Source organism: Aquarana catesbeiana, linkage group LG12 (assembly GCF_042186555.1).
Source record: "Aquarana catesbeiana isolate 2022-GZ linkage group LG12, ASM4218655v1, whole genome shotgun sequence".
NCBI classification, from domain to species: Eukaryota; Metazoa; Chordata; class Amphibia; order Anura; family Ranidae; genus Aquarana; species Aquarana catesbeiana.
This window is the reverse complement of record NC_133335.1, coordinates 12,589,324-12,604,028: the sequence shown is the minus strand read 5'-3', so window position 1 is coordinate 12,604,028 and position 14,705 is coordinate 12,589,324. Positions and strand designations below refer to the sequence as shown.

At 42.2% G+C, this 14,705-nt stretch overlaps 1 protein-coding gene across 2 annotated transcripts in view; it reads left to right on the top strand.

Annotated features, from left to right (window-relative positions):
• Positions 1 to 11,960, top strand: part of CBLN4 (cerebellin 4 precursor) — a 65,433-nt gene extending 53,473 nt beyond the window's left edge. The window contains exons 3-4 of one of the 2 annotated variants that reach the window (XR_012236830.1): positions 3,862 to 10,165; positions 10,196 to 11,960. Coding sequence is in view for 1 of the 2 variants with exons in the window: in XM_073607244.1 (XP_073463345.1) it covers positions 3,862 to 4,059 (198 nt within the window). In the remaining variant the exon portion in view is untranslated. Of the gene's footprint in view, positions 1 to 3,861 lie in introns of both variants that reach the window. The other variant, XM_073607244.1, reaches the window with a different exon arrangement.
• The last annotated feature ends 2,745 nt before the right edge of the window (positions 11,961 to 14,705 follow it).

The following is a 14,705-nucleotide window of genomic DNA, read 5'->3' as shown; positions in this document are numbered from 1 at the left end:
AATAGTTGTCCTGTGGACAGAATCTTTCACCTGAGCTGTGGATCTCTGCAGCTCCTCCAGAGTTACCATGGACGTCTTGGCTGCTTCTCTGATGAATGCTCTCCTTGCCCGGCCGGTCAGTTTGGGTGGACGGCCATGTCTTGGTAGGTTTGCAGTTGTGCCATACTCTTTCCATTTTTGGATTATGGATTGAACAGAGCTCCGTGAGATGTTCAAAGCTTGGGATATTTTCTTATAACCTAACCCTGCTTTATACTTCTCCACAACTTTATCCCTGACCTGTCTGGTGTGTTCCTTGGCCTTCACGATGCTGTTCATTCACCAAGGTTCTCCAACAAACCTCTGAGGGCTTCACAGAACAGCTGTATTTACACTGAGATTAAATCACACACAGGTGGACTCTATTTACTAATTAGGTGACTTCTAAAGGCAATTGGTTCAATTAGATTTTAGTTAGGGGTATCACAGTAAAGGGGGCTGAATGCAAATGCACACCATACTTTTCACATATTTATTTGTAAAAAAAATTTGGAAAACTATTTATCATTTTCCTTCCACTTCACAATTATGTGCCACTTTGTGTTGGTCTATCGCATGAAATCCCAATAAAATACAATTACGTTTTTGGTTGTAACGTGACAAAATTTGGAAAATTTCAAGGGGTATGAATACTTTTTTAAGGCACTGTACACCTACAATTTGATGTTGGAACGGTCCAGTAGCATGTGCTGCCCAGAAGGTGTCAGTAGATATCAGTGGTGTCCTATGTTTTGTAATTTCAGTTACTACCTGTAGGTATCTGACCCACCTTAAGTCCCCCATATAAACTAAGCTCCATTTCCATGTCCCCCCTGGAATTCTTGTGACAGAATCAGAAGGAGAACTTTTCCTCTCGTGTATGTAGGTCATTGATAGTGCGCTATAGGTCTTTTGCAGCTGACCCCCTTTAATTATCCGTTCTGAATCAATTTGATGCTCCAGTTAACTGCTTTTTTATATTCTATATTCCTTATGCAAATTGAAAGAAATTAATATCACGGGTTATGTGGAGTGTTACTGCATCCTTTATTGGGCCGTAATTATGTAGAGGTTGTTGAGAAGAGCTGATGAAGTTAATGTGAACCACAAAGGCAAATTTTATAGTCCAGAGTCATAAGGCTTCTAGGGAGATGATGATATAACACTCGTAATATTCTGTGGTGTGGCAATAGCAATCAATTGATGATATCTACTTATATCTGTCGAAATGCTCTCAACAGATATAACATTATAGTGTGTGATGAAGCTATAACAACCAGCTGATTCGAAGGATGTTCATTTTTATCAACCACAGTCCCCAGTGGTCATTTTGGCTTAGCCTTCTCTGGACTAGGAATTCACTCATCTTATTGGTAGGAATGAGAACAGTGGTTTCGGCAAAACATTCTTTTGAAGTTGCCAAAATGTTGCCAAAGCCGACACTCAGTTTCGCTTATTGAAATTTGTATATATAAAATGTTCTTTACTTAGAGGTTGTATTTTTTTAAAAGTGTATTTACGATAGGTTAGTGTTCCTTGTGTAGCACCCTCCTAGTTAGGCTTCTAGACATATTTAGTTGTTGGCTCCTGCTGTAGGCAGGGAAGCGATGCTTGTTTCGTTTTTGTCTGCTCAGGGCTGCACAGGCTGGGAGTTTGATTGCTTCCCCCTGTCTCTAGAAGAGGTTTCTAGAGTTTAGGGAGGAAGAATCTTAATGAACGGCCTGAATATTGAGCAGGACCTAGCCAATCCCTGGGGAGGTGTGCCCAGTTGGTGGCTGGCATGCTGTTAAATAGTCTGGAGCCCCGAGGAGATCATTCTCCTTCTTGAGAGAGGAGCTCACAGGAGCTCTGAAGAAGGGGATGTGTCCCCCGAAACATGTCAGTAGCCCCTGCAAAGTTGCAGTGTGTTTGGCCACGCTATTCCTGCACTGGATTGAGATTTTATGTCATACAACACCCGTATGCATTTGATTTTGTGCGTATCCATTTGGCCGTGGTTTTTTTTTTATATAATAAACCTTTGATAATGCACTAGACGTGTACGCCCTCCTATGTGCTCTTTTAAAGTTCTGCACAGGCTGGGAGTTTGATTGCTTCCCCTTGCCTCTAGAAGAAGTTTCTAGAGTTTAGGGAGGGAGAATTTAAATGATGGTCTGGAATATATTGAGCAGAACCCATCCAATCCCTGGGAAGTTGTGCCCAGTTGGTGACTGTGGAGCCCTGAAGAGATTTTTGCTTCTGCCCCTGAGGGGATGGATCGCTGAACTGAGGAGGACAGGGGCTGCTTGCCTCTGGAGCCCCGGGACTGGATGCCGGATTGCTCTACAGAGGGCTGCACCTATGGACTGGTCCTATACCAGGACTCTGTGAGTAGAGCCTCCTTTCTGTGCTGCACCTTCAAGCTACTTCATGGTCCTCAGCCGAGAACTTGACTAGCTATACCTGGTCTGCATCCTACCTCATGGTCCCCAGCTGTGATGGAATAGACTGTTCAATAATCACATTCACTTAAAGTGGTTGTTTAGTAATTTTTTGAAAAATTTAAAGTCGGCAGCTATAACAACTGTAGCTGCTGACTTTAAATAATAGGCTTACCTGTCCAACGATCCAGCGATGTCCTCACCTGAGCCTTTTCTTCACTGGGCTTCGACCCAAGGCGCCAGCATAGTAACTGTGGGCAGCTGGCTGTTACTGTTTGCGGCTTCACTGCCGTCTGCTCACTGTGCATGTATGGTCCTGCAGCTTTCTTGGACCTGTGACATGTTCCTGAAGGCTGCCGGAAAAGAGGGGGGGGTGGAACTTCTGCTCGGATCACTGCAGTGATCCAACTGGAAGTGGGGGAGCGGGTACCTGTCAAAATCAGGTACCCACTCCCCCCCTCCCCAATAAAAAAATAAAGTGAAAAATCTGACTGAGGAGGAAGGGAGGAGGAGAAAGAGTTGTACTTCCAATTTTGGGAAGATTGACTTAGAAATGCTACTTGTCAATAGTTTTGGAGTAGCTCATTTCACCCATAATCCCCTCCCAAGTTTCTACCAGCAAATAAACTACAAAGAAGACAAACCCGTGGACTGTTCAATGAGCCGGAGTGAATGGACCATTGCTGTGTGCCTGGCTGCCTCTGCACTGTGTGTGGAAGAACCTGTGAATCACATCAGCTGCTCTGGGGGTAGCGCTAACCTTGTATGCATGGGTTTTCCTATTTGATCGTTATTTACAGTGCCTTGAAAAAGTATTTATAACCCTTGAAATTTTCCACATTTTGTCATGTTACAACCAAAAAACGTAAATGTATTTTATTGGAATTTTATGTGATAGACCAACACAAAGTGACACATAATTGTGAAGTGGAAGGAAAATCATAAATGGTATTTTTTACAAATAAATGTATGAAAAGCGTGGCGTGCATTTGTATTCAGCCCCCTTTATTCCCTTTACTTTGATGAAGAGAAGATGCTCTCAGCTGGGCAGTGCTGGATCCGCTGGGTGGGTTAGCAGAGCTCACCACCAGGTAGGTAAGGCTTAAAAAAAAAAGGGGGGTGGGAGGGTAGGGGATGTTATGTGGAGGATAAAGTTTCGCTTTAAAAAAAGCCTAAAAAAGGAAAACGAATGCACCACATCTAAGGACTGGGAAGCTGCATTATATTACATGTTAGTTCTTGTATTTAGATACACTTTATGGACATGAAAATAGCTTTTAGGCAACTTTTTTCCTAAAAGTTAGATTTTTGTTTAATTACTCATTTCATCAATAATTTCTGTGTATTTATAAATACTAGTTTTACTGAATATGAACCCCTGATGTCTTTAGAAATAACTACCTAGTCCGTTTCTATCCACTAGGTTAATTTGATGCTGAACGGGAAACCAGTAATTTCGGCCTTTGCCGGCGATAAAGACGTAACCCGAGAGGCAGCGACCAATGGAGTCCTTCTGTATTTGGATAAAGAGGACAAAGTGTACTTAAAACTTGAGAAAGGCAACTTGGTTGGCGGATGGCAATATTCTACATTCTCTGGTTTTCTGGTGTTCCCTCTGTGAAGATGCCTCGGTGTAGGACATCAGACAATCTTTCACCTTTGTAACCCGAAGATCATTTTTTGTCATTGATGGATTGGTGTCTCTTAACCGGCATTTCGTGTTGGAACTTGGATTATGCTGTCGCCAAATTTCAGTGACATTTCAAAGAAAATAAATATTTTGTGTGTCTTAAGCTATATTTGGAATCCATCAGACAGTGACTCTATATGCTAATGTTACTGCTAAAAGCTTTTCTGATTTAATTTAAGTGGAATCTATTTGGCGAAGCAAAGGACCATGGATTGACATAGTTTGAGAAGGACTTGGTCCATTTAGTCACCTTTGTGTTGTGGACTTCAATCAACAGTTGGCCTTTTGCTGCCAAAAAAATACATAAAAAAAAAGCAAAAGCTTGATACAATTTCTAATGTAAAACAATACGCTATGTTGGTTGGTTGTAATGATCCTGATACCTTTTGAGTTTCGCAATCGTCGTTACTAAATGGATGATCTAATTTGAGTCTTGATGTAATCTTTTGTCATTGGTCATGAGGTAAAGGGGAAGTATACCATCCTGATAAAATTTGCGAATGAGGGCCATCCAACCATTGCTCTTAGGCCCCACACTTTGATGTTCCATTATTCTTTATAGAGAGACTCTGGCTATGTTGACCCCAAACATGCAAAACTATGAGTGAAACCCCTGAAGATGATGACCAGGTTCTGCCACGTTGACTAGCAACTTTAAGATAATTTTCAACCACATCTAAAATCTATGAGCAGAAACGATATAATCCTGGAATTCATGGTTAGCTCTACAGTGTGGTTTCACTGGTCTACTGCTCTAATGGAATCACAATGTTACTTTTCCTAGCAATGTCCAGGATAAATGGCCAACTAAAGAAGAATTTAGGCCAAATATTTATTTTTTAAATTTCATTCATGGATGGAATAGGGTTATGATCTCTGTCTCTTTGTAGTTGTCTCCATTGGAGAGACTTTTCCTCGTGTTGTGTTCTGTTGACACCTTTTTTAGTCAGTCATGTGCCACCAGCACAAGATATAAGAGAACTCTCCAGCCACCAGGTATGACTCTCACCATTCTACAGGGCTAATTTACAAAATTGAGAAGCCAGAGGCTGGAACTCTAGCCTGCAGGGCTCACTTCTCATAGTTTTAGACGCTATTCCAAGATTGGGGCGTACCTTTAACATGACAGGCCACTCCTGCACCCAGGTAGCTCCAGACAACCTAACTATAGTCCATATATGATGCCTGGGCAGAGTCCCCAGACTACTTACCAGCAGATTAAGAGATGGGAGACCCACTAATTTCCACATTTGTAGTGGAGTTTCCATAGCAGGCCAACAACCTCTAATTTCTTGCAACGCCCAAATCTATCTCTATTTTACTTCAGCCACAACTAACTTCTCCTTCCAGAGTTTCCCATCCAACAACTGACTCTCACACACCTCTAAGGGGCCCTAAATACCCAGGGTAGACAACTATGATGAACAGGAAGTGCTGTCCAGCAACACCTGGGTGAGACCCCCAAGTAAAAGGGCCCTGCACTTTGTTATTAGAAAGTAGACAAAAATCTCACCACTGGAGGACACAGGAAATAATGAAAACAGCAGGAGGGTTAAATTCTTCCAGACCCAATAAAAAAAAAAAAAAAAAATCAGACTCCTTACCCCCCCCCCCCCCCCATTAGAAAAGAAAGAAAAATCTCTTCAGTGCAGGTACATAAAGACATGAAGAACTCACAAAGTTTCTAAAATTTCACCACTCTGCTAAAAAAACGAAATATTAATATAGCTGTTCGTATGTTGGAGAAATGTTACTGGTCTGGAGTCAGGCTCAGAGATCAGCAGATAGCAGTAGAGTGGGTCCCACCAACCAGATGGATAAGTAAACAAGCAAGTCACCCTGGCGGATGACAGAGGCTCACTGGAGGTGCGGGTGTAATCACTAACCTGTGTTCACCAGAGCTCCTAATGGTGGAGATAGTTTTTTTTGTCCAGGTCCCAGTCCTCGGGATCATCTCACCAGGAGGTGAGCAAGCTGTAGTCTAGTAGCAGATATAGCATGTAGGAATCAAGCAAAAGCATAGTCAGTAAACAAGCCAAAGGTCAGTAACAAGTGATTGCAGGTTGGGATCAGGCAGAAGTGTAGTTGAGGAACAAGCCAAAGGCCAGTAACAAATGGTTGCAGGTAGGGATCAAGCAGAAGTGTAGTCAGGGAACAAGCCAAAGGTTGGTAACAAGTGGTTGCAGGTAGGGATCAAGCAGGAGCGTAGTCAAGAAACAATCCAAAGGTTGGTAAAGAGTGGTTGCAGATTGGTATCAAGAAGAAGCGTAGTCGAGGAACAAGCCAAAGGCTGGTAATGAGTGATTGCAGGTAGGAATCGAGCAGAAGCATAGTCAATAAACAAGCCAAAGGTCGGTAACGAGTGGTTGGAAGCAGGAGTGACAAGAGCGAGATATTGGCTGGAGAGAGCACAAAAATCTGGAAGGCAGAGTGCAGAGACATGGCCTAAATTAAGAAGTTCATGGGAGGAGCAAAGAGTTCAAGGTTCATGAGAAACAAGACATAAGGCAAAGTTGTCTAAGCAATCATGCAGGGAGCCATCCAGCATCTCAGGTGGCTCAGCGAGAAGTTTTACTGCCAGATACAGCAGAGGTGCCAAGCTCAGGTCCAGATCCTGAACACTTTACTTCCCATCTTAGGTGACACAAAACATCAGGGCAAAAAAGTGGGGTGAGGGGGGAAGAGGGGTTAGAATCATTCAGATGGGAACAAAGACAGCTGTAAAAACTGACAGAGGTTCTAATACTTCCCAACTATATACAAAAATAATAAAAAATTATTTGACTTCCACTTTGAGTTTATTTATACATTCTTTTGACTGCTTATAAGTTAGCATTACATGACCTTTGCAGATAACTACTACTGATATGTATAATTTGTATAGGAAATATTACGCCTTTTATGCCACTGAAACCCCTTCAGTCTCAAGTCCCTTCAATTCGAGTTTTTTTTTTTTTTTCATTTCTGACCATTCCACGTAGTAGCATCACCTTATACCTCCACCATCGCACCAGGAACCCTAATTCAGATTAAGCTACAGTGCCCCTGCAGGTGAAACATTATTTTGCAGCCTGTTACAGATAGGATTGCGTTATTTTTCTGATGGACTTAAAATGCCCGTACACAGCTGTTATGAGAGCGCCTTATAGGTCAATATAAGTAGAAGGAAATTTATGTTTGATCAATAGAGGAGGACAGTGTACGAAGATGTCTCTCAATGACAGATGCTCAACCTTTAAAATGTTTATGTTCAGGGAGATCAATGAGATGTTTGTTATTCTTATATTTTTGTCTATGCATGTAACTGTACAAAGGACCAGCTCTCACTGTCCCATTTATAATTATTTCGATCTTAAAAGTCATTTGAAGTCCAATTGGCAGACATTATTAGATATACCTGTGTATGGGGACATGGAGACTAATGGCCAATGCCAAAAAGCAGAACTTTTGTTATACTCCCATTATTAAGTGCTAAGTATGTGGTAAGGTAGATTTTATCCTTGAAAACTCCTTTAAATATTATTTCTTCAAAATTATTACTTTAAAAAGTTTTAAGCTGAATTCCAAGTTTAAGAAACATGTATATCCGTATTTTAAATTTGACGCCCTTTGAGTATTTATTTTTAATTTGAGCGGCGGTACACCGGCATTTTCCCTCTCTTTAGGAGTTTCCTGTAATAAAGACCGGTCACTGCTGCCCTTTCTCTATGTACCATAGGCGTGCGCACAGTGTGTGCTGGGTGTGCCTGGGCACACCCTAATTCCCCCTTGCTGTACCGATTCCCCCTGCTTTCTGTCTCCCCCCTGCAGTGCTGCCACCTTCCCTCCTCTCCTCTCAGGAGCGGGGAAAGGGCTGGTAAATATTTAATTAACTGGCCCCTTCCTTTTCTGAATGAACACAGTGGGTGATCTGTACTGATCGCTCCTGTCTTCATTCTTCATTGAAGCATAGTAAACTATGTTTACTGCAGGCTGCAGAGAAAGGGACCAGGGAATCTCTGTCCTTAGTTTCTTTCTCTGTCTCAAAAGTGAGACATTAAGGGTCTGTTTAGATCCTTGATATTGCACCAACGTCCCATAACGGGGCTCCTTAAAAATAGAAAAATAAAAGAAATGAAAAAAAAAATAATTAAAAAAAAAAACAATTCTAAAAAAACTATAATAAATGATAAAAATAAAAAAAAGCTACTGACACCATCCACTGCCCTACTGACACCAATCTTTGCTCTGCTGATATACAAACGTGTGTGTTTGTGCTGTGGGGTGCACAACCTAATGCCATAGGCTGCGCACACCTATGCTATGTACATGATGACTGGTCTCGTCTCGGCCCCATCTGTAGTTCTTTGCCTGCTGAGCTCCTCCCACAGCTCTGCTCTCTGCACAGGCTATGTACAGCCCAGTAATGATGTCCCTGCTCCTGTTACAAGGTAATAGCTGGCCATTGGGGCCCACCAAGGTTTTGATTTACTATAGCCGGAATGCAAAATCTGGTGCAGCTGTGCATGGTAGCCAATCGACTTCCAACTTCAGCTTGTTCAATTAAGCTTTGACAAAGAAACCTGAAAGCTGATTGGTTTCTATGCAGAGTTGCACCGGATCTTGCACTCTCCAGTGGTAGTAAATCAACCCCAAAGTGTATTTTTATCCTTCGTTGCTCTTATATTTCATTGAAAGCTTTAACTGTTACTCCTATTTTTCAAGTCCTTCAAAAGTCTTAGTGGGCTTCCAAAATACTGTTGGCTCTCGAGTATGAAACAAGTGGATGAAAGGAATTAAAAGGAGAAAGACAATTTTCACTTCATCACTTAGTTATGCTAGTTAGCAAACGAGCCCGAATTTAAAATCTGTTCAATAATAGATCTATCTCCAATACACAGATTTGCAAATATATGGTTAGGAGAGGACACACCAGTATCAAAGGGCACCTATGCAAGGAGTAAAAAGTAGCTAGTGAGGAGCTTGCCTGCAGACACCAGAAAATTGATACAGGTTGCTGTTGACAAAAAATAGGCCCGGGCATTTTAGAATGAGCAGCAAATTTTTCCAGGGAAGTGTCCACCTCATTATAGGTCCGTCCATCAGTGTTCCCCTCATTAAAGGTCCGTCTATCAGTGTCCACCTCATTATAGGTCCCTCCATCAGTGTCCACCTCATTATAGGTCCCTCCATCAGTGCCCCCCCTCATTAAAGGTCCCCCTATCAGTGCCCCCTCATTCGAGTTCCCTCCATCAGTGTCCCCCTCATTAAAGGTCCCTCCATCAGTGACCCCCTCATTAAAGGTGCCTCCATCAGTGTCCCCTCGTCAGAGGTCCCTCCATCAGTGTGGACCTCATTAGAGGTCCCTTCACCAGTGTCCCCCTAATTAAAGGTCCCTCTATCAGTGCCCCCTCATTCGAGTTTCCTCCATCAGTGTCCCCTTCATTAAAGGTCCCTCCATCAATGCCCCCCTCATTAAAGGTCCCTCCATCAGTGTGGACCTCATTAGAGGTCCCTCCATCAGTGTCCCCCTTTATTAAAGGTCCCTCCATCAGTGCCCCCTCATTCGAGGTCCCTCCATCAGTGTCCTCCTTAATAAAGGTCCCTCCATCAATGTCCCCCTCATTTGAGGTCACTCCATCAGTGTCCCCATCAGTAGAGGTCTCCCACCAGTATCCCCTATGTTGAATTGCCTTACCGAGGGCAGGATGGGAGGCTGGGAGTAGGGACCCAGTAGCTCTGTGGTCCACCTCATTATAGGTCCCTCCATCAGTGTCCCCCTCATTAAAGGTCCCTCTATCAGTGCCCCCTCATTCGAGTTCCCTACATCAGTGTCCCCCTCATTAAAGGTCCCTCCATCAGTGTCCCCCTCATTCGAGGTCCCTCCATCAGTGTCCCCCTTATTAAAGGTCCCTCCATCGGTGTCCACCTCATTAGAGGTCCCTCCATCAGTGTCCCCCTTATTAAAGGTCCCTCCATCAGTGACCACCTCATTAGAGGTCCCTCCATCAGTGTCCCCCTCATTAAAGGTGCCTCCATCAGTGTCCCCTCATTCGAGGTCCCTCCATCAGTGTCCCCCTCATTAAAGGTCCCTCCATCAATGTCCCCCTCATTCGAGGTCACTTCATCAGTGTCTCCATCAATAGAGGTCTCCCATCAGTATCCCCTATGTTGAATTACCTTACCGAGGGCAGGATGGGAGGCTGGGAGTAGGGGCCCAGTGGGCGCGACTCAATGGGTGGGATTTGGTGGACATGGGAACACAGTGCAGCAGCCAGATCTGGAGGAGGAATTTTGGTTAACTTTCTCTCCACTAAATGCTGGGGGGCGGACCTACCATGGGGTTGGTTGCCAGGCGGCCCTAGCAACCAACCACTAATGCTGGAAGCGGTGGGCAGAAGGTGGGACTGCAGCAGCAGAGCCACAGAAGAATCATTGTCAACACTGCTCGTGACACCCGAGCCCCCTACATGTGGTTGGCCACCCCAAAGGCGGCCCTGCATTTGGCCCCGACCCACCAGGCAAATGCCCGGTTTGTCCTATGGTCAGACTGGGTTTGGGGCAAACTAAAACCCTTAACAAAAGCGAGCCCAATCAATCTTCAATATTGCCTAGGTGAAAATTGGACTATTTAGGGGATGACCTAGTCAATTTCTTTCAACTGAAAGTCTTCATAGCACATGTGCTACTTTAGTCCACCAGTCAAGTCCACATAAGAGGGCCAATCAAAAGATCACCAACCAGACAAATATCTCAGCATTTAGTATTGCAAGAATAAGGTACCTAACTCAAAGATCATTTTTACACTCATAGGTGCTTCTAATTTACAGGCATGGGGTACCATCCCCGGTTTCACGAGGTGATCCTTCTTCTTTAAACTCTACCTCCTGTAGGCATTTTACACTCGTGGGATTGTCCAAAAAAGTTTCTGCAAGGAAATCATAAGCAGCATGTTCTAACGATAAAACAAAAATAGATCATTACAATGGCAAAAAAAAAAAAAAAATTGCTTAACCGACATCTAAGCCATCCATCTTGCTAAGCTCGGTAAAACAGCCTTGCCCTGCAGGATGGCTGAATCTCACTTCTTAATTTTAGCATGACTGATCATATGCACTTTAATAGAAAATTTGGGGATTTTTTCTATAAATATAGCATATATATATATATATATATATATATATATATATATATATATATATATACAGAATCACTTTATTAGTCCGAGAAGGTATTTTTTAATTTATATCTTATTTATCTATTGCACATATTTTATCATTTGATGCCTTAAGACAATTAAGACTGCATTAATTACCATTGAGATGTACAGAGTAAAAAAAAAAAAAATGTTCTAGTTGTAGAGATGCATTAGTTCACATTAGTGAGTATATTTGTAGTCTAGATTAAAAAGAAAAAAAAAAAGGAGAGATCTATGAGCTATGATTACCTCTTGGTGTCACAATCATATCTAATAAAGGTTAATACGTGATCGACGCCTTGACCTTTGGGTTTTTTCAAAACACGCTCTGTTGCTTTATTTGAGATATTTATAACTTGGATCGTTAAGAACCTCGGGCTTTGCAAACTCCTCCTGATAGGTGACAAGCAAATGCCACTTACTGTGAGATAAGTACCTTAATCCTCAAGGTATTTTCATGCACAATAAAGGGAGGAAAAAAAAAAAAAAGGAATATTAAAAAGCTGACTTTAAGATGTTAACTCTACATAAACCTGCAGACCACACGAATTTGAAAACCACGTGGAAAAATAAAATGTCACAAAACCGCTGTCACTTTCATGAGTATATTATGTTGGAGATTTGGTTTTATCAAATAAATGTGTTACTGTTTTTATCAAGAGGGGTTGCGTATTGTACTTAACACACAGCAGTGTCCTTCCAATATACAGTATGCACACTGAACCATTACTACATTAATATTGGGAAGGGCCTACCTTTGCTCCCAAGACGGCCTCAGTTCTTCATGGCATGGATTCCACATTCTGCAAATATTTCTTTGAGATTCTGGTCCATGTCCACATCACACAATTTCTACAGATTTGTCTGCTGCGCGTTCATGCTGCGCATCTCCTATTCCCCAATCCCAAAGGTGTTCTTTTGGATTCAGTGACTGGCCTTCCATCTGTGTTCCTCATCAGTATCGAGGTTTATAGGACCATGCTACATTTTTCCAGTCTTTTCCTCTCCAGTTTTAATGCTCAATACAGCCTAAGCTTTCCGCTCATGGCTGACACAAGAGTGGAACCCAATATGGTCTACCAGAGGTGGGGGACTCGAGTCACATGACTTGACTCGAGTCAGACTCGAGTCACCTGTTTGAGGACTTGCGACTTGCTTGACAAAATTAAATAAATGACTCGACTTGACTTTGACTTGTCACTAATGACTTGCGACTTGACTTTGACTTGGGCTATTTGACTTGCAATGACTTGCAATGACTTGGCACCACCAGTTCTGTGTCTTGGCCTAGGCAAAAGCCACCCCCCCCCCACAAAAGAAAGCTCCCCCGAGTCCCGGCTTCGGGGTATATCAGTATTTTGACTTAATTTGTGACTTGACCAAAATAAATGACTTGGACTTGACTTGCTTGACTTCTAGCAGGGACTCGACTTGACTTGCTTGCTTTTCGCCACAGTAACTTGGGACTTGCTTGTGACTTGAAGGTTAAGACTTGAGACTTGCTTGTGACTTGCACATGTGTGACTTACTCCCATCACTGTGGTCTACTGTTGTTGTATTCCATCTACCTCAAAGCCCAGCAAGGTGTGCATCCTTAGATGTTGTTTATCTGCTCACCACAGTTGTAATAAGTGGGTATGTGAGTTCCGTAGGCTTTCTTGCACCTCCAACCAGTCTCATCAAGACATTTCTATCCTCAGCACTGTAATCACACACATAGGTTGGACTTGATGGACTTGTGTCTTTTTCTGACCTCACCTACTATGTAACTATGTAATATAAGAGGCATGTTTCCAAATGGACCACAACAAATTGGATTTATAAGGGGTTCCCCAAGACCTAAAAATTATTTTAGGGCTTCCTTTGGGGTTAAAAAGGTTGAGAAATGCTGCTATATAGACTGTTGACTGGCAACAACAATCATCTTTACAGTCAAAAGCACTAAAATCACATTTTCCCCATTCAGGTGTTTGATGAGATTTCAATGATGATTTCAATATACAAATACAGTACTGGTGACCCCATAATAGGGATAAAACTTTTTCGCAGAAGAGAGTGTAACAAGACTCGTGACCGCTCATTAAAATTAGAAGAAAAGAGGTTTAACCTTAAACTACGTAGAGGGTTCTTTACTGTAAGAGCGGCAAGGATGTGGAATTCCCTTCCACAGGCGGTGGTCTCAGTGGGGAGCATAGATAGCTTCAAGAAACTATTAGATAAGCACCTGAATGACCGCAACATACAGGGACATATAATGTAATACTGACACATAATTACACACATAGGTTGGACTTGATGGACTTGTGTCTTTTTTCAACCTCACCTACTATGTAACTATGAGAACATTAACTGAAGCTCTTAACCTACTGTATATCTGCATGATTTCATGCACTGCGCTGATGCACATGATTGGCTGATTAGATAATTGCATAAATAAATAGGTGTCCTTAACAAACTGCTCGATGAGTGTAAGATGTTTGAATTGGGCTGGTCTGGAAACATGACCCCTAGGTTCATAAATATAAAAAGGCCATCACCCTTTTTACAGCAATTAGAACCGATTATAAAAGAGTGCTTGGGTGAAATGGTGCCACCAAAACAAGAATCCCAATCCAAGATATCGTCAACACACCATGTTCAAACAAAAATGCAGGAAACTTTATAGTCACTAACAAACAGCAAAGTTTCAAAGCCACAAATGACCTCTTCCTCAGACAGTCCCCAAGGTTGGTGTTTTGGGAAAATGCTGTAAAGAGAAAGGTTAACCCAAAGAAAACAATAAATTTGAATCTTGTCAACTCTACGGGTTACTTATCCCTAATTTTTAATTTCTTCAGCATCTCAGAACAAAAGTGGAAGTCACACCTAGCTCACTCACCTAGCTTACTCAACCCAACCTCCCTGTTCTAGCATGGTAATATGCATATAACATGATGAAGACCTCAAAGGAGAGCTCAAGTTCTATAAGAAAGCAGGGCATTTGGGATCTGTTAATATGACCAAATGCAATTGCAATTACAGTGAGGGAAAAAAAAATATTTAATCCCCTGCCAATTTTGTACGTTTTCCCACTGACAAAGAAATGATCAGTCTATAATTTTTAATGGTGGGTTTATTTTAACAGTGAGAGACAGAATAACAACAACAAAAAATCCAGAAAAAAAGTTATACATTGATTTGCATTTTAATGAATGAAATAAGTATGTGACCCCTTCGTAAAACATGACTTAGTACTTGGTGGCAAAACCCTTCTTGGCAATTACAGAGGTCAGACGTTTCTTGTAGTTGGCCACCAGGTTTGCACACATCTCAGGAGGGATTTTGTCCCACTCCTCTTTGCAGATCCTCTCCAAGTCATTAAGGTTTCGAGGCTGACATTTGATAACTCGAACCCTCAGCT